At 35.3% G+C, this 22823-nt stretch overlaps 2 protein-coding genes across 10 annotated transcripts; one reads left to right on the forward strand and one right to left on the reverse strand.

Annotated features, from left to right (window-relative positions):
• Window positions 1-322: 322 nt before the first annotated feature.
• On the forward strand, window positions 323-8489 carry LOC125653341 (UPF0739 protein C1orf74 homolog). 9 transcript variants are annotated; one of them, XM_048882778.2, is made up of 4 exons: window positions 327-582; window positions 3010-3458; window positions 3983-4086; window positions 5074-6325. In XM_048882778.2, exons 2-4 carry the CDS (start codon window positions 3360-3362, stop codon window positions 5813-5815), a joined length of 945 nt encoding a protein of 314 aa, XP_048738735.2. In that variant the 5' UTR covers window positions 327-582; window positions 3010-3359; the 3' UTR covers window positions 5816-6325. The 9 variants fall into 9 exon arrangements, 8 of the variants coding, with proteins under 8 accessions (XP_048738735.2, XP_048738737.2, XP_048738740.2 ...); XM_048882780.2 differs by having other exon boundaries at window positions 3332-3458; XM_056144797.1 differs by lacking the exon at window positions 327-582 and adding an exon at window positions 955-1074.
• On the reverse strand, window positions 5799-17889 carry LOC125653350 (uncharacterized). The gene is made up of 2 exons (XM_048882798.2): window positions 17363-17889; window positions 5799-6115 (listed from the first exon to the last, which is right to left on the reverse strand). Exons 1-2 carry the CDS (start codon window positions 17753-17755, stop codon window positions 5837-5839), a joined length of 672 nt encoding a protein of 223 aa, XP_048738755.1. The 5' UTR covers window positions 17756-17889; the 3' UTR covers window positions 5799-5836.
• Window positions 17890-22823: the final 4934 nt, after the last annotated feature.

Raw genomic sequence — 22823 nt, forward strand, 5'->3', positions numbered from 1 at the left:
TTATGGATAGTGAATTTCAGTTTGTCCGTATGCATGCATGTAAGAATTAATGCATACCTAAATCCCCGACCTTGTTTGGGTTCCGACATTTATAAAACGTACTAGATTTACCGCTTTTTGGGAGGTAAAAACTCTGGTTTGGTACTTTTGTAGAAAAATTCTCAGAAAAACTTTATAGTTTTTATGTACCTAAGTTACAAACAGTAACCTCTGCAAATTTTGTGTTCTTACATGCAGCATTAAGAGAGAAATCTCGAAAAAATCGTTATCCGGGACTTTCGGCTTTCGGTCGTACTACATTTACCGCTTACCCTCGGAAACAGTCTGTGCATCCTTTAACCTATTTGTAATATTAGATGGCGACAATGTATTTCCGGTTGTATCAGGGACCTCAACACTGAACTTTCTGAAGACCTGAAGTGAACCCACAACAGTCACTCGTAGAGGCCGGGAGACTGAGATGTTTTGGTGTTTTTAAAGAGAATTGTGACTTCTGAGTACTGAACACCGTAGAATCTACCAGTGATATGTGCAAACTTAAAAAGAGTGGACCAAGTTTGCACAGATCCACCACAAGTAGTGGTAAGCAATTGCAAAATTAATATGCTTTACGGCGTGACCGTGTTTGAGGGCGAAGCAAAAAGTATTAGCATTAGTATGTAGATCCATAACAGGACAAAAAATATCTCGAAGGTAGCACTTAACGTGTTAGGACAGAGGTCAATCAAAGTATTCTAACTTTAGACATTTCAAGTTGATCCGCCTACTCATTGAACGCGGGAAACTATATGCAACTGATGTAAACAGTGCATTGTGACGTCATATTCAGCGTCGGTGTTTAGCAAATTCATAAACATAGGAGGAGACAAGTTACAACTTTGCGTTACTCGAGACCAGGAGCGATTTTAGGGCCTATATGATTAAAAAAATAAGATTTACATGCTTTTACGGATTTTATGCAACATCTCACAACGACGTGAATTTGTGTATACGAGATTCAAAATGGAGAAATACATGTCCACGCGATAGTATTCGAATCGACGCCATTGGGACCAAACTTTTCAAGTTCCATAGGTATGGTTTAATTTTTCATTATTTTCCTATATTTTCCTTTTAACATAGTTCCACACTCCTGTGACGTCATAAGATTTTGCAAAGTCAATAATTTAATGACTGGAACATAAATTTTGTTGGAGTCTTTTTCAATAGTTATTGTAAAAAAAAATTGTTAGCCATAAAATATTTAAAAAGTCTTAGTTAGATTTGAATAGTCAATTATGTGTTTCAAAATATTGAATCCAAGGACAATAACTCTGTTTTCATTAAATTATTTATCAAGTCCATTATGCGATAGATTTCCTATATTTTTCACAAACATATTACCAAGGTGATAAGGAATTATTATCTGTGTCTTTTCATGAAATTACATAAAATTTTAATCCATGAGTGGTTTTGAATAGCTCAGCTGTATGGTGCCAGACTTAGGTTTTTTTATGGGGGTATACATACTCTGGAAGCTATAGATTTGAAATTATTAAGGAAAGGTATGGATTTTCCCCCATAAATAACTATAACAGATGTACATCTACTAATATAAACAGAAAAAATTATATGTAAACCATGCTATAAGGAAATTGTGTCTATATTTGTTTGTTTTTTAACATTTTGGAGAATAAGTTTAATTCAATAATTTTGCACTTATTATACTAAAACTTGATGAACATATTGAAAATGACATGTGTTTTAGTTATTGACATGTTTCCTGATAAATAAATGCAATTTAAATTAGTTATCTGTTGTTATTTTAAAATAAAAACCAAAAAAAATAATTTAAATTGCATTTATCTGTTGTTATTTTAAAATAAAAACCAAAAAAAATGTTTCCAATGAATTTCATAAAAATCTACATAGGGGTACACTACTTCAGTAGTGTCTGTAATGAAAATAAATATGGAAATCCTTAACTAATTTGCCTTTTCTCATTACTCTGAATGTTAATCTATTGATTCCAAACAAAAAAATGCTACCTAAACCCCAAAAATCCAGGACTAAGGACCCACCTTAAACATGTATATACGTGTTGGCTCCGAAAACACCAACAAAAGTACCGAAAACACCAATGTAATATGATTACGGTGTGACCGTTGGGGCGAGCGCAGCATATCTGAATACATTTTCAAAAAAAATTATATTGAAATGTAGACAAGTGCAAATTGATTATTTTTATATTAATTTCCAATTTTGTCAGAACGTGATTGTTTTGGTATTTTTCGGATGTAGATATAGTGCAGACGAGGACTGACGTCATTCTTACTTTACGCTGCAGCATAGACCACACCGCTACTTTGCCTTTTTCTTTATACCATGTTATACTATTAAGAACCTTTGCTGTTATACAGATCACTGCTGCCTTTTGGCACAATAAATTAAAGAAACGGACAAAAGTCTTGTCACTTGGCTACAGAAAACAAAAAAAACTGATCTGGTTCACTGTCAATACGTAGGATTACTGTCTTGCTCTTCTCGCCAATGTAGGAACCAGTTTAGCGGGAAATGCAACGAGCATGTTGTGACGTAGCCTGGTAGTTGTGACGTGACTGTTTACATTTCTTTAGACAATATTTTAAAAAGAAAAAGAAAGGGGGGAAAATATGATTGTCATCCTTTCCTTTCAAATAAGTAAGGTTTGTAATACTTCAAAGATTTTTTTAATTATTATTTTACGAATCGAACCATCCGCCATTTTGTACAAGGGACTTCTGGGATTGGCGTCAAAAAAAAATTCTTGTTAGAGGTTGAGATTTAGCTCGGATTATTTTCCGCGCTCTAGTCATTAGAGCTCGCAGTACAAGCCAGCGCTCCGCGCTGGCTCGCTACGCTCGCTATTATCAAAAAACACCTCTATTATGATAGTTCATGTCTGTAAATACATATATCCAAAGTGTTATTCATATTGAAGGAGAATTGAATGAGCTATGGCTATGGCTAATTTTATATCTTGTATTTCAGACTGCATTTATTGGCGCCATTGGCGTCCATGTTAGCCAATCATAATGTTGTTCCCGGCAGTTAATTCAAATTGAAGCTTTGGGAGGTTTTTTTAATTGGTTATATATAATTTATGGATAATTTTCATCACATATAAGATCATTAATTTATAGCAACTTCTTTGTACATATCAATTCTGTATTTCTGTGTCTTTTAAAAGTCAGTATTCAATTTCTCACTTTATTTCACAAACATGATAAGATTCCACAATTCGTCTGCAAATACCTACATAATGTGAAATATAAATCAAAAGCAAACCTTATCCAAATACATTATTTATCAGACTTCCCTGCAAACGTTCACACCTTTTTATGAAACGCCGGCCCAAATTTTCGACATCCTGTATACACTGTCATGATCGTGTGCAGGATTGGACAAAACAAGATGGAAGACGGCATTTCCAAACAAAGGTAGGCTCTTAAAACTCTCCATTTTACCAACTTATTAGACGACGAATTCATGAATTTAAAACACTGCCTGGCCAGGGAGGCATCATTAAATTGATTGGGTGTTGGAATTCTTACTCATGTACACATATAACTCTAAATTCATTGATCAAAGTTGGCGATGTTGCCTCGATAGAATTCGAAGCGGGCGAAGATGTTTCTAATCATGTTTTCATGCATTTTAAGAAAGATAATTTCGGTAAAATAGACTCTGCACATATCTTTTGATAAAAACTTGAACCAGTGTATGCTATTTGTCCCATAAATTGCCTTGGTTAGATAAATATCTTGACTTGAACATTTGCTAATGTGCATGATTGGACTATGGTCGTTTCTACGATAAACGTGCCGGATTGGACCTCAATTTCGGTGTTTAGCAAATTAAAAAACATAGGAGACATGGTACAATTGTGTTAATTGAGGAGTGATTATATATGGTTAAGAAAATAAGATTTACATGCTTTTATGGATTTTATGTAACATCTCAGAACGACATGAAGTTGAGTACACGAGATTCAATATGGAGAAATACATGTCCATGTGCTCGCATTCGAATCTACACCATTTGGACCAAAATTTTCAAGTTCCATAGGTATGGTTTAATTCTTCATTAGTTTTCTATATTTTCCTCTCAAACATGTATATATACGTGTTACCTATGGGGACAACTCCGCTCTCACGGCCCTTTGGGCTTTGGGTCGTGCGAGGGCTTCATCCTCTATCACTAATTTGAGGCGAACAGCAGTGTCACCTAAGTGCAATTGCTAGATTCTAGACATGAATTATGAACGACTGCTCCGAGATTCAGTGAAGGTGTCAGTCTAATCTCAGCGAGATTCGTCGAGTTATCTCTGTGATGTGAATTCATTTCAGTTATATTGCGATCCTTTGGGGCCACAATATGGGGTCAAAAAATTTTATCCCAGGGAATAAAGATTGATAAAAAATCTTTTTAACAAATCATGACAGTTGAACAGGTGACTCAGGTAAGCGATGTTGCCCATAGGTCTCTTGTTTTTCTTTCAGATGAAAAAATTATAGACAACAACAACAATACATCCCGTTTGCAATTTAAAAGACAGCTAAAATAAACAAAAATTAACTAAGAAATTTAAATTGGGGAAAAAAGTCAGCGTAAATATATTGTATATTTTTATTTAAAGAAACTCATGAACTCACTCATCTGTTTAGCAGTATTGCTGTTTTTCTATTTGATGATTTGCTAAAATCTGTTATAATAATGATTATACCATTATTTTTAACAAATTGAGTGTTTGAATTACAAATTGCACGTCAGGGACTTGTATTTTTGGTATTCAAATTTAAAACACAAATAACTGTTGAAGCAACTAATGATTAAAAAAATGGGAGTGTCCATATGGATCTCAAAATTTTCAGTGAACGTATGTAGAGATTATCTCTATTCTTTTGCTGATTTCGTCATTCTTTTTTTTAACATACGTGTTAGCTTTAGAGCCTTGCTTAGCAAATGTGCCAAAGGCCCCTCTGAGCTTTGCTTGGTGCCTGAATTATATATATATTTAGCATCCCATATCAATATACTATTATATTTTTTCAGTAAAGATTTTCAAGACATGGATGACATGGCTGGTTGGAAGAATTTGATACACGCACATCTAGGATGTACACTAAAGCACAGAGTACGTGAAATTAAATCAAACATCGAGTTTGTGGATTTAGGACTAAAAACAGCCTATTTATTGGACTTTGGAGTGAGCTCATTACAGCCTTTAGTTAATCTGATAACGGATTTAAAGAATCATAATTATATTCAGTGCCATCTTAAAGCTTTGGAAATAGGAATGGACTATGTTGTTGTCAATTCAGAGGAGTTTCTCAATAGGCATAGTGAATTAGACAAATTGGTGAAATTTGTAGATATTTCATCCAATATAAAAACACCAAAGATTTTAGATATGAATGATGCCTTGAATAATGTCAAAGCCCTCTGCTTTTCTTTAGTGAGCGAAAATGCTGTAAGTAAGACAGAAACAGACGTAAATTTGTCGTCTGTGTTTGGAGTTCTCATTGGATACCCTGTAGTGTACTGGTTTGACTCAGACAGTCTTAAGAGCATGGGGAATTCACAAGTTGTCCAACACGTGGAAGTTGTTGGCAGAAGGAGTGACAGACAGACAGATGTTGTATACTCATTCAGCTATCCTGATTGTCTCATTATGTTGGAAAAACACATCAACAACTGGTTTGAAAACTGGAAAGAAATGGGGAAATGGAAAAAATTGTTTGAAACTATTTTGTTGAAATGTGAAAGAAAGACACTTGTTTCCTTGGTGCTGTAGGTTTATTATCTGTGTTTAGTTTTAGTGATGTGTGACACAGTAAAGGTAGATCGCAGCGTCGTGAAGTGCTTCAGGAGTGTAGTAGTGCAAGAGGCGCTGTTTCCACACAGACCAGGACTGGGCATCGGTCAGTTTAGGAATTGGTCGATTCAGCAGTGTAATCGGGGTCCCTGTCTCGTAGTGTTTGGCCACCCATTCCACAGCTGCCTTTATACCATTAGCTCGGGTGTCCTTCAGGCATACACATGTAGTTGGTTCAGGAGGGGTCATCAGAACTTCCGGCCATGATGTCTCATAAATCTAAGAAGATACATGAACACAGTAACGTCAGGAATCATACATAATTTGTCTTTAAGATTTCAGTGAGGATTTATCTGGTCTCTCAAATACCAACATATACACTTCACAGAATTGGGTTAAACTGTCTTTATTGTATTTTATATATATATTGGACCTCTGCCAGTTAATGTGATTGTGTTTATGCCATTAAATTATTAATTTTGTACTAGACCCAACAAGTTGGTATTTTTAAGGATCTTTCAAAATTCTTGTCATGACATCTAAAATGTAGTGACTGTTCCTTTGCCAAGAGCCAGGTGTTAGATGCGAAAGTCATGGGTCTTTCAGATATGACTTTCATGGGACTTTATAAGCAGATTCCTCTGTCAAGGTAGGTGTTGGTACAATAAAGAACCCTTGCTGCTACACAGCCATGTGAAAATTTTATTTTTGAGCACCATGCATTGGTCAAAATGTAGCTGGTGAAAAATTCTCTGATGGTACATAAAATAACAAACAAAACAGAAACCTGATTTAGTAATTGATTTTGTGAACTCCTTTCTTGAGAAGAACAACTTCGACTTTGTTCAACTCCTATTAAAAGTCTAGCTCTCGAGTGAGACTTCCCCGGAAATCTGACTCTAAGAGTGAAAGTCTATTATAGAGCCTCCACCCCCACCTCATCAAAATCAATCTTTATTATAGTGCCCCCCCCCCCCATCAAAATAGAGTCCCCACCCCACCTCATCAAAATAGAGCCTCCACCCCACCTCATCAAAATAAAGCCCCCACCCCACCTCATCAAAATCAATCTCTATAATAGAGCCCCCACCCCCACCTCATCAAAATCAATCTCTATAATAGAGCCCCCACCCCCACCTCATCAAAATCAATCTCTGATGCAAAACCCACCAAAGATTTGACTCTGCGTCTAAATGTGCGTTTCTTCATGGTGGAAGATTCACCCCAGAACTAACCACACTCCCAAGTCTGCATCGAAAGTGGGACGGAAATCTGGCTTTAGAGTGGGATGTCAACCTCCCACACTGAGGAGTTTAGTTTGGAAGTGATCATTCTCCTGGCGCCAGTCTTTCTCTATCCCATTGGACCCCCGATTGCAGGTTTATAATATATTGCATGAACTGAGTAGTGAATGTCATTTTGAATAATAGCAACTTGATTTATTGGCTGTGTTCACCCACTATACAGTATAATTTCAAGTTTGAATAGTACATGATCTCAATTAATTTTGAAGATTCCTTTCTATGAAAGTCGATAATAAAATCGCAGTATATATATATATATATATATATATATGCTGTATGCCCGAGAGGGCTCTAATTTGGAAATAAATCATATTCTATTCTATTCTATATATATATATTCTGCGATTTTATATATATATATATATATACGGTGAAATTTCTCAAAACCGGCCGGTTTAGAGGGGTGGCCGGTTTACCAAATAACAATTGGAGACATTTTATCTCAATTTTCACAAAGTAGGTACCGTTCACTTTGGTGGTCTATGATCAATTATCGATGGAGATCAAATTATAGTTCCGCTTGTACCTACAGGTAATTAGTACGAGAAATATTCTCGCTGTAATAATCTATAATTTCAAACTGAAAATCTATAACAGGATACATAAAGAAAACACAGAGGCCTATTATTGGAATTCCTCTTACCTATAAAAACTCTGTTTACGTCCATCGCTTATGTCATTAACAAATTTGTTTTGGCATTTTTAAGGAGTATAGTAGTAAATTTGAAATTTGAATATTTCTTAGGAATTCTAAGTCTATGGAATACAAGAAAATTAATTTATCTTTTGATTATCATCATTAACAGCCATGGATTTGTTCTTTATCAACTATAGCTGCAGAACTGTAGCTCTCTGAAAAAATATTTTGACGGAACAGAGAGCTACAGTTCCACCCCTAATAAAAACCTTCGATTTACGGCGCACAAAAAGCTGCGAAAGGCTGAGGCCTGATATCGTTGTATTTGTAGTAGTTCGCATATCGGAGATAATTTGAATTCAGATAATCAGAAAATATATTTGAAATAAAAGAGGGTGAGAGAAGAAAAATACTATGCAAAATAAATAAATGAATAATAAAACAATGTTGAATATGTGCCTACGTATTGTTCGTAAGTTGGGCGAATGGTACTTGTAATTATACGATTACGAAGGTTGGTCACGGTAGAATAACCTGGTGTTATTTTATTTACAGGTAATTGTTTACACCTGCACGTTAATCCAAGCTTAAGACGTCTAGCTGTGCCTTGTTCACACCTGCTATCATGTGATTGAAATATAAACATAGGAATTGTTATGGAGATAACACTATTGTAAATATGCTTTGAATAAAAAGCCATTGTTTTCAAGTTGTTTATTTGTTATTAGATATCTTAGACATAATCTTATGCATTAAAATATCGATTTTGGAGTTTGATAATACAAGTTAATTTGTATCTTTCAAGTTATGATGTGCATACGAAACAGAAAACTGAGAAGGGGGTTTATTATTACTATGGATTTAAAACCGATGGGGCACCGCTTCGAGTTAAACACCACGCATGCACAAAACCCGGTGATTTGAGTAGTTCTTTTCCCTATATATTCTATTAAGAGCGACCCTGGTCACCAGCGACAGCCACCACGGTTACACCGGGACTTTGAAAATCGGTCGATATTCAGGGTGGGCGGTAAATCTAGTACTCCCGACTCCCGGTGGTCCTGGTTTGCGATCGATGATTTATAGATATCAAAACCGACGAACAGAGCAACTTCATTCTTATCGGGAACAATCTTTATGTCCAAATTGATCCACGCAATAAAAAAAAACCCAATAATAATATATATAAATTCTTAAACTTGAAATGTCGCCTACTCAAAAGTGGTTTATAACCAATTTTTCACTTCGGATGAACGTGAAAACCTTTGCATAGCAAATTAGTTTAATTACCATTTAACGCGCGGCAAGTTGCATTGCCTTTAAATTTTGAACAGAAAAAGTCTAGGTGTGAATTAAAATTTCCTGGGGGGTGGGTGGGGGTGTTAATGGGGGCATATCAATAAAAAAAAAAAAAATGGTATTTCGAAATTCCAAGCGGGTGTTCTATTATTCAAGACAAAATCTATGAACAATTTAAAAAAAAATTATATATTTGTATTTAAAATCATATATTTTTAGTATATTTTCTAAAATCGGGTTTGAATTTTCTTTCTTCCCCAGCAAAACAATATCTAATAAGAAATTTGAAGGACCAATTTTACAAAAAGAAAACAATTTATCTTGATTTTCTAATGATGAAAATGTACATATATTAAAGCTCAGAATTTGTTTTATTGTTAAAAATCATATATCAACAAAATCACATACATTTTGAATATTTTCTATTATCATAAAAAAATTAAATACCGTATCTTTTATTTTATTTTTATTCTTAAATAGAATTATTTTTTGCGAAAAATAAACGTACATTGAAACAAAACAGAACACATAATTTAGTACGTTTGACTAAAAAATCATAACAAATCGGGCAATATGTAAAATGGAGCATTTCTTCAAGACAATTAGTAACAAATGTGTAATTAAATTCAGAAATTTTATAGATTTTTAAAAGTAATTTGTTTCCATTTTGATGGTATTTTTCTTTGGATCATATTGTGTTATATCTCAATGTATGTTAACCGTACCTGTATCGGTGTCCGTTTTCGGTTTTTGTATTTACAACACAGTACTAGTATAGGAATGAGAGTACCAGACCCCCGTATGCGTAACCCGGAAAGAGTTTACCCAAGATTGAGCGAAGGTATAAATGTCTAGGTGTTGCGTGATTGGCTAATATCAAGAGTGAAATTATTTGGAATTGAAAGAAATATTATAGAGGTTCAAATTAATTGTCAGGATGAAAAATTATCGCACAAAATCGAGAAATGACTGAGGAAATTACCATGGTAGGGGTGTGCTTAAAATGAAGTGTGTAATTTACTGCAGATTGCTATGTGTTGTAAAAAAAGTACAAATATGGCCTATAAAAGGCACGGGACCCTATATAATTTTTGTCATTTTTTATCAACACTTGGAATGAACTTTGAAATGTTTGCGGTCATTTGTTTAAAATCGATATAGTTAATTAGTGAGAGGGCCAAAGGTTAACATTGAGGTCTATGGGAAATGAATTGGTACTCTTTTCCCATTTACCGCTTTTGAGTAGGCGACATTTAAGTTTAAGAATTTATACTTATTATTATTGGGTTTTTTTTAATTGTGTGAATCAATTTGGACATAAAGATTGTTCCCGAGAAGTATGAAGTAATTCTGTTTGCCGGTTTTAATATTATCTATAAAACATCGCAATCCTGAAGCATCGGGAGTACTAGATTTACCGCCCACCGATATTCAGAGAGAACCGGTTTGGAGAAGTTTCACTGTAACATTACGAAAATACCTGTTATCATACTTAGTAACATAACGAAAATACGTGTAATGCTTAGTAACATAACAAAAATACATGTTATGCTTAATAACATAACGAAAATACCTGTTATGCTTAGTAACATAACGAAAAACCTGTTATCATGCTTAATAAATTAACAAAAATACCTGATGTAATTTACTACAGTGTGCTATATTGTTTTGGGGATTATTTGATATTACGTGATTTAAATCATAAGTGTGTTATATATAACTGCAAAACATTACTACGCATTAGTAAACGCTGGGTAACACAGGCTTTTTCCACCCCTGTCTTTATAGACACAAATACACCCTCCACTTCAATAATGCAGATAAAGCATCTCGCTGAAAGTTTTGTAACTTGTCCAACTTAAACGTAGTCAAAATCTTCGCTTCGGAAGCATGTTTTTTCTATGCTCTCGAGGACTGGAAATAAGGGACTTTTTCATCAGTGGTTGCATGAATATCGCGACCAATCTCATACAGAAGCCGAGACACACCTTCCAGCAAAAATACTGGCGTTGTGTTCCACGGTAGGTAAACGGAGAGCGACGGACCGTAGGTTTCCGACGATGAAGAGGCGGAAGAACTTGAATATTCCAGGGGCCTCACTATGGAGAAAGGTATATGTTCTATACATAGTTCCTTCTACTTTGGAAATATGGAATCGAGATGACTTTCCCAGATGGCTGTCTTGATCTAGGACTGAAACGATTCACAGAAATATCGATAATGTTCAATATAAACGCTCGATTCAATGTTCGATTCATTGCCTCGATTTTCGGTTTGATACGTTTATTACAAACTTCTTCAGTAATATACATCAGGCTCGGCATGTACTTATTATTTTTACCTGGATGAGGGACAAAATAGCGTCGAATAATGTTCAGACTGTTGTTTGCCTTGAGTTTGACGAAAATGATAATGAACTTTATCAGTTTAAATTACAGAGCCAACAGGCATCTTCCCGTTTGGCAGTTTGTAAACATTTTGCTTTTTAAAATGATGGTTTTGAATCTTAGTAATTAATTTTTTCTTCAATGTTATTATTGGTTTCTTCTGTACATCTCCTATTTGTCCGGGTAGCGCAGAGGTAGCGTTTTCGCTTCTCACGGCTGCTACCCGAGTTCGATCCCCGTGATCGGCAGTGGTTGTATGTGAGAGGGTATGACGGTCGCCCGCTCGGACACGTGGGTTTCCTCCGGGTACTCCGGTTTCCTCCCACATAAATGACCCCCTAGCGCAAACATCCGTGCATCAAAAGGACCCCATTGGAAATAAGCTTTCATGGGTTATCCTTGGTATCTTATGTATGTATGTATGCATGTATGTAATCCAGAGAAGAACATACCGCGGGGGGGGGGGGGGGGGACGCACTTTAAAGCTAGACTTTAAAGGGGGGAGTGAATCACCATACGGGACGTCTCATTCTATGACTAGTTGTACACTAAACCTCCCTTCAGAAGTCTGACTACAAGTGAAACTTCCTAAGGGGGGGGGGGGGGGGGCTTTTTCTGGCTCCATAGCAGAACTTCACCCCCTGGGAAATCTCATGCACTCTACAATCAGATTTTATATGGTTGGACGAAGAAATTTCAAATCAATGTGCAAACATACTCCTGATTCTCCTTGTGATTCGAGCAGAGGTGGAGTTTTCCTGTAAATGTCTCTCCTATTGTAGTCTTATAGCTCCAAGTACATGGTTTGAACAAACTGGAATTTTCATTACAGATCTACTTAATATACATGCATATAGAAATTTTAGCTTTTCAAGCACAATTCATGTTCTTTTAAATGACCAAATCCCATGTCCTAATTGCAATCAACTCGTGTAAAATGTAAGGGGCTAAAGTCCCCGAGAAACACCCTCATAACGAAAGAGACTGGACTGCTGTTGCCACACGATGAGAGTAAGAGAACAGGTACCAAATCGGCTATCACATACTCACAACGCGGATTGGAAGCGGTTGCTATAGGTTTGGCAGGAAGTTAACTATCCTTGTTTGTGCGGCTGTACATCTTCCGTTTTGTAATATAGCCCGATTCTCGGCCTTGTAGTCGTAATCCATATTCTCTCACTATAGGGCGAGTTACGCCAGATTCACCTACACATCTGTTAACGCCTTTGTACAAGATTCTTGAACAACTTCAACAAATTCCGGTTTCATTTGGACATAAGATTAAGGTGGGTCGACCCTCATGTGACTTATCAATATTAATGGTTAAAAGTGGAAAAACTGTATTAATTTCCACTCAATATTGTTTAATCTAACCAATAACCAAAGAAAATGTGTATGTTGCCACCCTTTTAAAGATGTCAGACATACAAAAACAGAAGCATATGTCAACATTAAAAAATCGCACATTTTCGTTAAACAGAATGATGAAAATTAAAAAAAAACTTGTTGAAATGACAAATTTTAAATGTCAACAGTTTAAGAAATCTGATAATTCATAGGTATATAAAAATCAATTGTGGATATTTGTAAAATCATTGTGTCATAGACATGCAGTAGAGGAAATTCCATCATAGGAGTTATTGCCCTTGACAACATTTTTAGAATTATAAATAATTGATTATCTATGGAAAATAAAAACTTTTTCAGTATCAAAAGTTTACCAAATTTTTTATTTTATTCAGTGAATAAAATTCCTCTGAAAGATATATTTCAATCATGCGCAAAATTTAATAAAATAAAGATTTTGCAAAAATCTATGACATCACATGAGGATCGATCAACCTTAAAGTAGACGATTGATGGAGACTGCATTTGTTTCAATTAGATCACGTTGATTAAGTAAACCTTGCCTATGCCACTTTGATGATGAAGATTTAAAGTAGATTGTCCGGGGAGCCTTGTGATTCTTGGTATGCTGCGGAAAGGTGGCGGATGACCCTGGTCCCCTGGCGGCGGGGAGCTTGCCACATTGCATTACTGTATTTCTGTTGTTTATATCGTAGTTAAATTGTCACGTGATACAGGAACCATATTTCCAGGCGTTCACAGAGGTGTAAGTGAAGCTTGCATAGCGCGCCCTCTGACGAGAGAATGTAGAATCACTTGCAATGGGATTGGACGCATACTGATTAACAGTTTTCAACCTCCTAAGGAAAAATCTGCAATTCTTATGTGCTCATTCATATTTTTGAATTTTTCACCGACCTAGTCTTTGGCGTAATCTGATTTACCATTATCAATAGCCCGGTGTCCCCAGTTAATAGAATATAGTTTCTTGTAATTTGGAGTGGAAATTAAACCGAATTTTACGTCTTTTATACTCCCAAGAATTTCAATTTATCTTTTGAATACACGTGTATTTTCAATTTCGAAGAAGCTGAAAAATGTCTTCACACAAATTCAGCTAGGAACTTTGTTATTAATAAGTTTCTAATGTCTTGTTTTTGAGACTTTAACTCTGTTTATAAATCAGCTATTGACGGTCATACAGTATGTTGGACTACATGCTAGATGAGAGCGCACTAAGGGAGCGACTTTCGCTTGTAGAACTGAAACGCCAGAATGATTACAATTCGAACACGTAGTACCTGATTTCACCTTATAGCCACGTCCCACTAATTATTGTTCATCATTCCCACAAAAAGAAAAATAATTTCAATTCACTGAGTTCAACCGAAGTATATCGGATATATTGTATTTTATTTAGTAGACACAACTCGAAACTCTTGTCAAAATAAATTTTCGAGTTTAGAGAGGCTATGGTCATCTGGGCTCCATCTTAGACCCGATTGGGCCTCATCGCCTTTTAGGGCTTGCACGGTTAAACTTAAAGGACACATCTCATGTTTTCAAAGTATACAAAATTACATGCATTTTGCCTTCTTTATGCTTATAGTATTTAATTCTAATAGTTCGTTCGCCAAAATATTGCTATAATTAACAGTCCCGATTTCAAAAAGTCTAGGTAGTCACGTGGTACAGTGACGTCACATGCGCCCTTCGGATTGTATAAGTAGTGTGAGATATTATTAAAAACTCAGCTTTTAGGGGCCTAATTTATTCACCATGGGCAACATTTACATCGATGTTGACAAATTTTCCGAGTTTTATATGTTTTTGCCACCAGTGCATACATATAGCAATGTAAATACCCAAATATAGGGAGAAAAGCGTGTATGAAATCGGCAATATTGCGAGTAAATAATGTTTATATGGGTCGCTGTCTACAAACTGTTTGATAATGTTATTCCTTCATACATCTGTAATTGGCGCTGTACCCCCCCCCCCCCCTAAAATAGACGGTGCAATTATTATTTATTTTTGGATTAGACAAATTATAATACGTTACATTGTTGACAACTACTAGATCTACGGGTAGTTGAACTACACCCTAGGCCAAGCTACTATCACGGCCGAGTGCATTTCGGAAAGAGGGAAAAAGAAACACACACAAATCAGTAAAAATAATAAAATTTAAGGACAGATGATATAAACAAATTTTTCTACCTTTAGCACTGAAGAGTTCCCATGGTAAAAAAATACTTTGGTTGGTTTTGGTTTTCTCATTTATAGTTGTTTGGAACTCTTCTGTGTTGTAAGAGCAGGAAAGGGGGTCAGTAAACAATGTAAACAATTGTGATGCCAGAATCATTCAGGAAAAAATCAGGAAAAATTATTAGTAAAAAACGTCATCAAAGGTTACAGAATGCTAAGAAAGGTTATGCATTCCCTTGGACGTAAGATAGTGAATGTTGATGCCAATAACAACGTGGTGATTGAGGAGAAGTTGGATGAATCAAGTAAAAAATGTTCGTCTGGTGATAATTCAAAAGAATGCCTAGGAAATGAAGAAACGTATCCATCTGATGCATCAGAGAGTGAGGAATCGGAAGAAGAGCATGAGAAGATGATTTGTTGGAGACGAGTTGTGGAACTTGGAATTCTAGTGGACAATTTGGAAAAAGGTTGTGCTGCGTGTGGTAGACCACTAGATTTAACAACGCATAAGACATTGTGAGGACGAAAAACGGTATGGACTTGGATTATTGCTATATATAAGATGCAGCAGGAAGCATGCAGTTATCTTTCTCCTGTTTCTACTGGGAAACGTGACATAATGCAGAAATTAATGTAAAATGGCACATCAAAGAGATCCTATATTAGGCATTTCTTTATTTTTTTCAGAGATGAATAGCAAAGGAAAACCAAGAGTGACCCCCCCCCCCCAAACACCCCCCCCCCCAAAAAAAAACAGTAAAATCATAAATGCCATTGTAAATTATTTTCAGAAGTTGTAAAATTTTACTCTTATATTATGGGAGATAACTCTTCTTTGTCTTGAGAAAATCAGCCAATGTGATATTTACAATTTTGCTTCTACTCAGAAAATTCACCCCGTATGGTATATGATTTTAAAGTTTATATTACACTTTAAACATTAAGTCAACATATTATGAAGTTTATTTTAATTTGTAAACCTTTACTGAGGGTGCAATGTCCATCTATGTAATTTTATTGAAGCAGCAATTGATATTTTCCAAGTCTAAAATTTGTAATGCATTAATATTTTACATGTTATGTTGTAAATCTAATATCAGTACACTCTGTTCTCCCTGACAACCATTTTTTGAGGTATAAAAAATGTAAACAGATGAAGAATAAACTAATTTACCATGATAACTATTGTTTTGTACTTTTTTTTTGGAATATGGAAAATATTTCACTCTCCAAGTCAAAGGGGAAAAGAATTCAATTAATTATCCACTTTTATAAAAGAATGACATCATATAAAGTCTCTTCGAAAGAAAAAATTTGTTTGTATCATCTGCCCTTAAAGTGGAAATTATATTATTTTATTTTAATAAAGCAATCTTATTATTATTTTGAATTGTGATCTGCACGTCGTTAGGAAGTGGGAGCACGGCGTTATACTGATGCACTCTTGAAAAATGTTACGAGTTCATTGAGGAAATGATTTTATAATTCAATTTAAAGTTAGGAAATACAGTATTCCATTACTTATATAATTAAAAGTTCAATTATTTTGTCCCTTTGAAATGTTTGCAAATCTACCATTTGGTAGAAACTGGAAGGACGTTATACTGGGTATGTTGTTACTGACAAGGTGAAGGTCAGTTGATCCGAGTGTGTATTGAATTTGAAGACCAGAACAGAATTATGTAGTGCTTACAAGCTTCGATATATCCATTTTATCGCAGTTAATCAGGGTCTCTGTCCACGCGGTTTTTGAAAAGGTGACTGGGTGTGTTCTTAAAGGTAAAATTCTTGCTCCAACAAAAAATTATCCACATCTTTCTTCTTGTACCTTCCTTCGAAAAATTGAAAAATACTCAGTCTAAATCCTTTCTACCGACAACTAGTACACCCAAGCACGGCACAAAACATCTTAATGCAATATTATTTACAAGCCGTCAATGTGATAATTGGTTTTTAGTCGATTAAATCTAATCTGTTTATGAAATGGCTAATAGATGTTTTTAAACCAGAGGGCGCATGACGTCACAAATAATGGCGCGTAAAATAGCGAAAGTAAATATGCATATCACAAGATTTGAATTTCTTCGCTTTCAAACTCAAAAACTACGCAAAATATTTCATTTAAAACACATTTAAAGTAGTTTTAGGCATGAGAAGAATTAATTTTGCTGAAAAATGAAAAAGTTTAGAAACATGCGTAGTGTCCTTTAATCCGCTGCCGTCTTTACGGTATATTTTCATTTCTTTAAAATTACCTTGCTTTAGTATGTAGTAATTGTGAAGAAATCGGATACAAATGAATTCAGTGTTAGGAAGAAGTTACTACGCGTCCGAATCTTACCTTCTCCCACAGATCCCACATATGAAAAACGTGTGCTATTCTCTCGACAGAGGACCAATGGGCCCCAAGTCCGTCTTTAGAATTTCCTACTGTTGACAGTATTTTGTCGAGGATGTTCATCGTCTGGGTAGCAAAGTTCGAGGAAGTATGGAAATGCGGAGCGTTAGGCAGAACTTTCTGTACTTGCGATAGGTCTTGGTTCACCGTGGGAACTCTGTTCTGTTCCGTTGCCAAAGGATCAAACAACTGCAAACCCTCCACAGTCATAGAGTGAATAGCATGAGCTATGGTTTCATTATAGTTGCTTGAAATTCCAGCTTTTTGGAAGGCGTCTTTGCAGATCGGGCTTGGAGCTGCAACAACAGCAGTCGCAAATAATGCCAATAATAGCATTGTGGTATAAATGTAAGCAAGAAATGTCACAGTTTTCGTGAAGGTAACGTGCTTTTATACAAAATGGCATCTGTCTTTTTTTTTTTTTTTTATCTCTTTTGTACTGATAACAGCAGTCCCGTTTATATTATTTATGTGCAGGTGTTTAATTCGGTTAGAGATAAGAGGAATGGTTTCAAGGGAAGGGTGCAAATTACCTAGGATGTATGATGACATTCAATCAACTTACAGAATGATTATAATATATGTTTTTAGGCATTGAATATAAATAGATATCTAGATGAACGGTAACAATGATCTGGATAATTGCATGTGTAATATTCACTAGGTCTCTGTGTTTTACAACTATTATACTATATGTATATCTGAATAATAATTAAGTCTCCCAAACGAAGTTTGGAGACTTATTGTTTTTGCTCGGTTCTTATTAAGGTCTTCCATTTCAGACTGAAGACCTTATATAGTGATTGTACTGTTTATTTTTTATTCCCTTTTCGTTGACACGCGATTTCTCAGAGACGGTTTGATGGATTTTCTTGAAACTTTCAGGGATGATAGAGAATGATCATATCTTTGGACTGTTTTTTTTTTTCTTCATTTTTTTTTTCAAAATCACTCTGGTCGTGATATATGTCCGATTTCCGTTTTTTAAAAAGTCATTTTGTCCGGGGGTAATCTCGAAAACGACTGAAGATAATCAAGTGAAATTTGTAGGGATCATAGATCTCTCAATTGTATAGTGCATGTACGTCATATTTTTTGTCACCGTCACTTCCGGTCGTCACCGGAAGTGATTAAAAGAATCGAAAATTTCAAACTTTTTCTTTTAAATTGAAACCTATACCACTTTCTCTTTCGAAGTATCCAAAATTGATGACCCCACCGGAAGTTGAAACTCCAACTTCCGGTTATATAAAAAATACTTTTCATTTTCTCATTTTTCAGTGCCATAAATCTCGGTCATGAAATAAGTTGATGACTTGAATTTTACATATATAATAGACACTATAAATGTCTAAACTAACGTGAAATGTTTTTGTAAAATTTACTTCCGGTCGTGAGATATGGTGTGGACAAATTTAGATTTTGTTTCTTTAATTTCTCAGGAAAGAGTATAGACACTTGAAACTTGCAGGGATTATAGATTAGCGATGATCCATGTCATATATATTCTGTATATGTTTTTCCGTCACTTCCAGTTTAAACAGGAAGTGGTTTGAAAATTTACAATATTCAAATTTTGTCAACATGATTTCTCAGAGATGGCTTGATGGATTCTCTTGCCATTTATAGAGATGATAGAGAACTGTAGTGCCCTCAGATACCATTTTCCATTTTTTTTCTTTCAAAATTCACTTCCGTTCGTATGATATGTCTAATTTCCGGTTTTTTTTTTAAAAAAAAATCATTTTGTCCGGGGGTTATCTCAAAATCCCTTAAAAAAGTGACCTTGACCTCTGACCATGAACATAAAAACTGGTATAACTTTAAAACCAGGACTAATAGCCACATGGGATTTTCAGAAATGGCAACAAGATGACAGGACCTACAAACTAGTATCAAGGTAATGTGACTCAAGTGACTTTGATTTTTTACCTTAGAACACAAAACTGGTATTACTTAAGAACCAGGTCTAATAGAGTCATGGGGTCTTCAAAACTGATGAAAGGATAATGAGATCTACAAATTGGTATCAAGGTCAAGTGATTCCAGTGACCTTGACCACTGACCTTGAACATACAAACTGGTATAACTTTAAAACCAGGACTAATAGCTACATAGAATCTTCAGAAATGACAAGAGGATGACATGACCTACAAAACTAATATCAAGGTCAAATTACCCCAGTGATCTTGAGCTTTGACCTTAGAACATGAAACTGGTATTATTTAGGAACCAGGTCTGATAGAGACATGGGGTCTTCAGAAATGATGAAAGGATGACGAGATCTACAAATTGGTATCAAGGTCAGGTGACTCCAGTGACCTTGACCTCTGACCTTGAACATAAAAACTCGTATGATTTTATAACGGGAATTGATAGAGACATGGGGCCTTCGGGAATGATAAGAACACCATAAGATCTAAAAACTAATATCAAGAACCTTAGAACTTAAAATTGGTATTACTTAAGGACCAGGTCTGATAGAGATATGGGATCTTCAGAAATGATGAAAGGATGATGAGATCCACAAAACACTATCAAGGTCAAGTGACTCCAGTGACCTTAACCTCTGACCTTAGATCATAAACTTGGTATTACTTAAGAACTAGGTGTGATAAAGAGGTGGAATCTTTAGAAATGATAAAAGGATGATGGGATCTACAAATTGGTATCAAGGTCAAGTGATTCCAGTGATCTTGACCTCTGACCCTAAACATAAGTCTAGTATAACTTTAAAACTGGGAATGATAGAGGCATGTAATCTTCAGAAATGATATAATGGTGTAGTGAGCTACAAAGTAGTATCTCCCTTGACCTTGATTATAAAAACGTGTATAACTTTAGAACCAGGACTGATAAAGACATGGGATAATCAAAAATGTTAAGAGGATGTTGGGACTTACAAAGTAGGATCAAGCTCAAATGACGCAGTTTTACTAAAGGAAAAAAGGGGGATTTTTTGAGAAACTCAAAGCCTTCATCATTTAGATCTTTTAAATGAAATCAAAATTGGCATGGATTTTGTCAAGGGAGGAAAATAGTAGTACTCAGAAAAATCCACTTTTATACAGCCAGTACTTCGTTTGGGAGACTTTATAATCGGTAGGTTATAATCATACCTTGTTGTAATTCAGATTATTTTCGCAAAGCTGGACCTATGAATTAAAATTTTTATCTGAGACTTATAGAACACATAAACACAATATCATATATAATTGAATTCCATAAACTTCAAATACGTAAAAGAAGAGAATGTCAAGTCACTTGGCTGATCCAAAATGGTGAAAAAAATGTGAAATTTGACTTGCATATTATTAAGGAGTACACGTAAATGAATATTATATGAGAGAGAGAGAGAGAGAGAGAGAGAGAGAGAGAGAGAGAGAGAGAGAGAGAGAGAGAGAGAGAGAGAGATGCGCACAATGATTTAATTTGATTTTTCCCAAGGAAAGGGAGACTATATATTCTAATTAAAGATTTTAATACTCGAAAGAGAAGTATATGAAGGTCCTTCTCTTAAGACTGCTACTTCCAAACTAAATTGTATGGACTGGCATTAAAGCCGTATATACACGAGGCGCCCCACAGGGTAAACGAGTGTTCGATAAATTTAATGTAGGTCGCGGGTTTGCTTACGTCATCGTTTTCGGGTACGCAAATCCTACGACTCAACGTCTTTTTACGTGCACATTTTAAAATTGTGACGTAACAGTTGTCTGAATAAAGTATACATGGGTCATTGACTGAATATAAAACACATAATACTTTGCCGATATAACATAAATATTACCAACAGTTATTATCGAAGTAGAACATGCTTCGTTTGATTTTGTTGTCTTCCTTTCGTTTCCGGTGCAACATTTCGGCTAGTAATATGTTGTATCCTGTTATTGTATAAAGTTTAGGAGCGGACAACTTGGGGAGGTACATGTAAGACAGCTGGCGATGTTGGGAATACTTTTATAAGCGTTTTTAGAACCCGGGGAAAATCGGACGGGAGTTTACCAGTTCATGAAAGTTTTATTCAGAGATTTGATGCGTTTATGGCGGACATTTGAAAATGGCGAGTTCATAATTTTATTCCTACCCCATCATACGTGAAGATCGGACAACATTGAACAATTAAAATCGTTGGACAGGGATATCCTATAAAGAAATGTTTCAATGTATCCTGCTGCAAGTGTCTCTGATAACATTTCCAGAACCCCTGGAAAAAATTGAGCAGGAGTTGCCTATACGAGAGAGAGAGAGAGAGAGAGAGAGAGAGAGAGAGAGAGAGAGAGTTGATCATACTTACAAATGAATGCCGGTATTGGGGAACATCAAACTAACAATACATGTATTCTAGCAAAGTTGAACCTTACAACTGTATTAAACTCGCTGTAGAATTAGCTAGACATGCGGGGCTGACTGCTTGTAAAAATTGTTAGCCCTGCCAAAGACCTACCGGGTACTTGCCCTGCATATTTTAAAATTACTTTTACATGTGTTACTACATGTATCTATCTTCTAATGAAGTACAATGAACCTAATTCGTTTCTAGTACATTATATCTTAATGAAATTTTGATATACGGTAGAATATGCAGTAAAATGTACTAAATTGACGAGGTCTGTCCATTTAGTTACAGGTACAATAATTAAGTTGATTCATCTAAATTTTATTTAGCGGAAATTTTATCACGTCCGATCGGGCGACTATACCAAGAAATTGATTCACCCGTGTTACTGCGATCATGCGATCGCAAAAGAAGAAAAGAATTTCAATTATTAGCCGCGCAACACAATTTAGATATATAGCGCAATACATGTACACATTTATATATATTAAGAAATTTTGCGATATACATTTTGTAAATAATTGATTATTTTGTCCATACATATTTCATTTCCCCTTCAAAACCAGGAGTCAATAACGTTTTTTTTTTTTTTTTGAGTTCTTTTTGAAGTCATGCATGAAAAGTAAATTAATAACGTTGTTGAATGACGTCGCGAATATTTGTAACGTTATTTGTTAAAAACTGTTGCTTTGATGGTTTTTTTTTTTATCAAACTTTGGCATCCTTTTCTTTAAAAAACGAACTCGAATACCCCATAAAAAATTTTCATAAATATTTTTCAAATTTTCTGATCGCCTGTTGTCCGTCGTCTGTCTGTAAACTTTTTACATTTTCGACTTCTTCTCCAGAACCACCGGACCAATTCCAACCAAACTTGGCCAAAAGCATCCTTGGTGAAGGGCTTTCAAGTTTGTTAAAAGAAAAGGACCATGTCCCTTTCAAAGGGGAGAAAATCACAAAAATGCAAAAATAGGGTGGGGTCATTTAAAAATCTTCTTCTCAAGAACCACTGGACAATAGGGATCAAAGTTTTACATACAAATATATAGGAAAAATCTTTTAAAA

This window comes from Ostrea edulis, chromosome 7 (genome assembly GCF_947568905.1).
Source record: "Ostrea edulis chromosome 7, xbOstEdul1.1, whole genome shotgun sequence".
NCBI classification, from domain to species: domain Eukaryota; kingdom Metazoa; phylum Mollusca; class Bivalvia; order Ostreida; family Ostreidae; genus Ostrea; species Ostrea edulis.

Bases quoted from the DNA above. Each gene is read 5' to 3' on its own strand.
- LOC125653341 (XM_048882778.2), top strand. From the start codon at position 3,360: ATGAAACGCCGGCCCAAATTTTCGACATCCTGTATACACTGTCATGAT. The intron at 3,459-3,982 runs GTAGGCTCTTAA...GTAACATCTCAG, and splicing joins GACGGCATTTCCAAACAAAG to AACGACATGAAGTTGAGTAC. The intron at 4,087-5,073 runs GTATGGTTTAAT...ATATTTTTTCAG, and splicing joins AAAATTTTCAAGTTCCATAG to TAAAGATTTTCAAGACATGG.
- LOC125653350 (XM_048882798.2), bottom strand. From the start codon at position 17,755: ATGCTATTATTGGCATTATTTGCGACTGCTGTTGTTGCAGCTCCAAGC. The intron at 6,116-17,362 runs GTAAGATTCGGA...GTATCTTCTTAG, and splicing joins TGTGGGATCTGTGGGAGAAG to ATTTATGAGACATCATGGCC.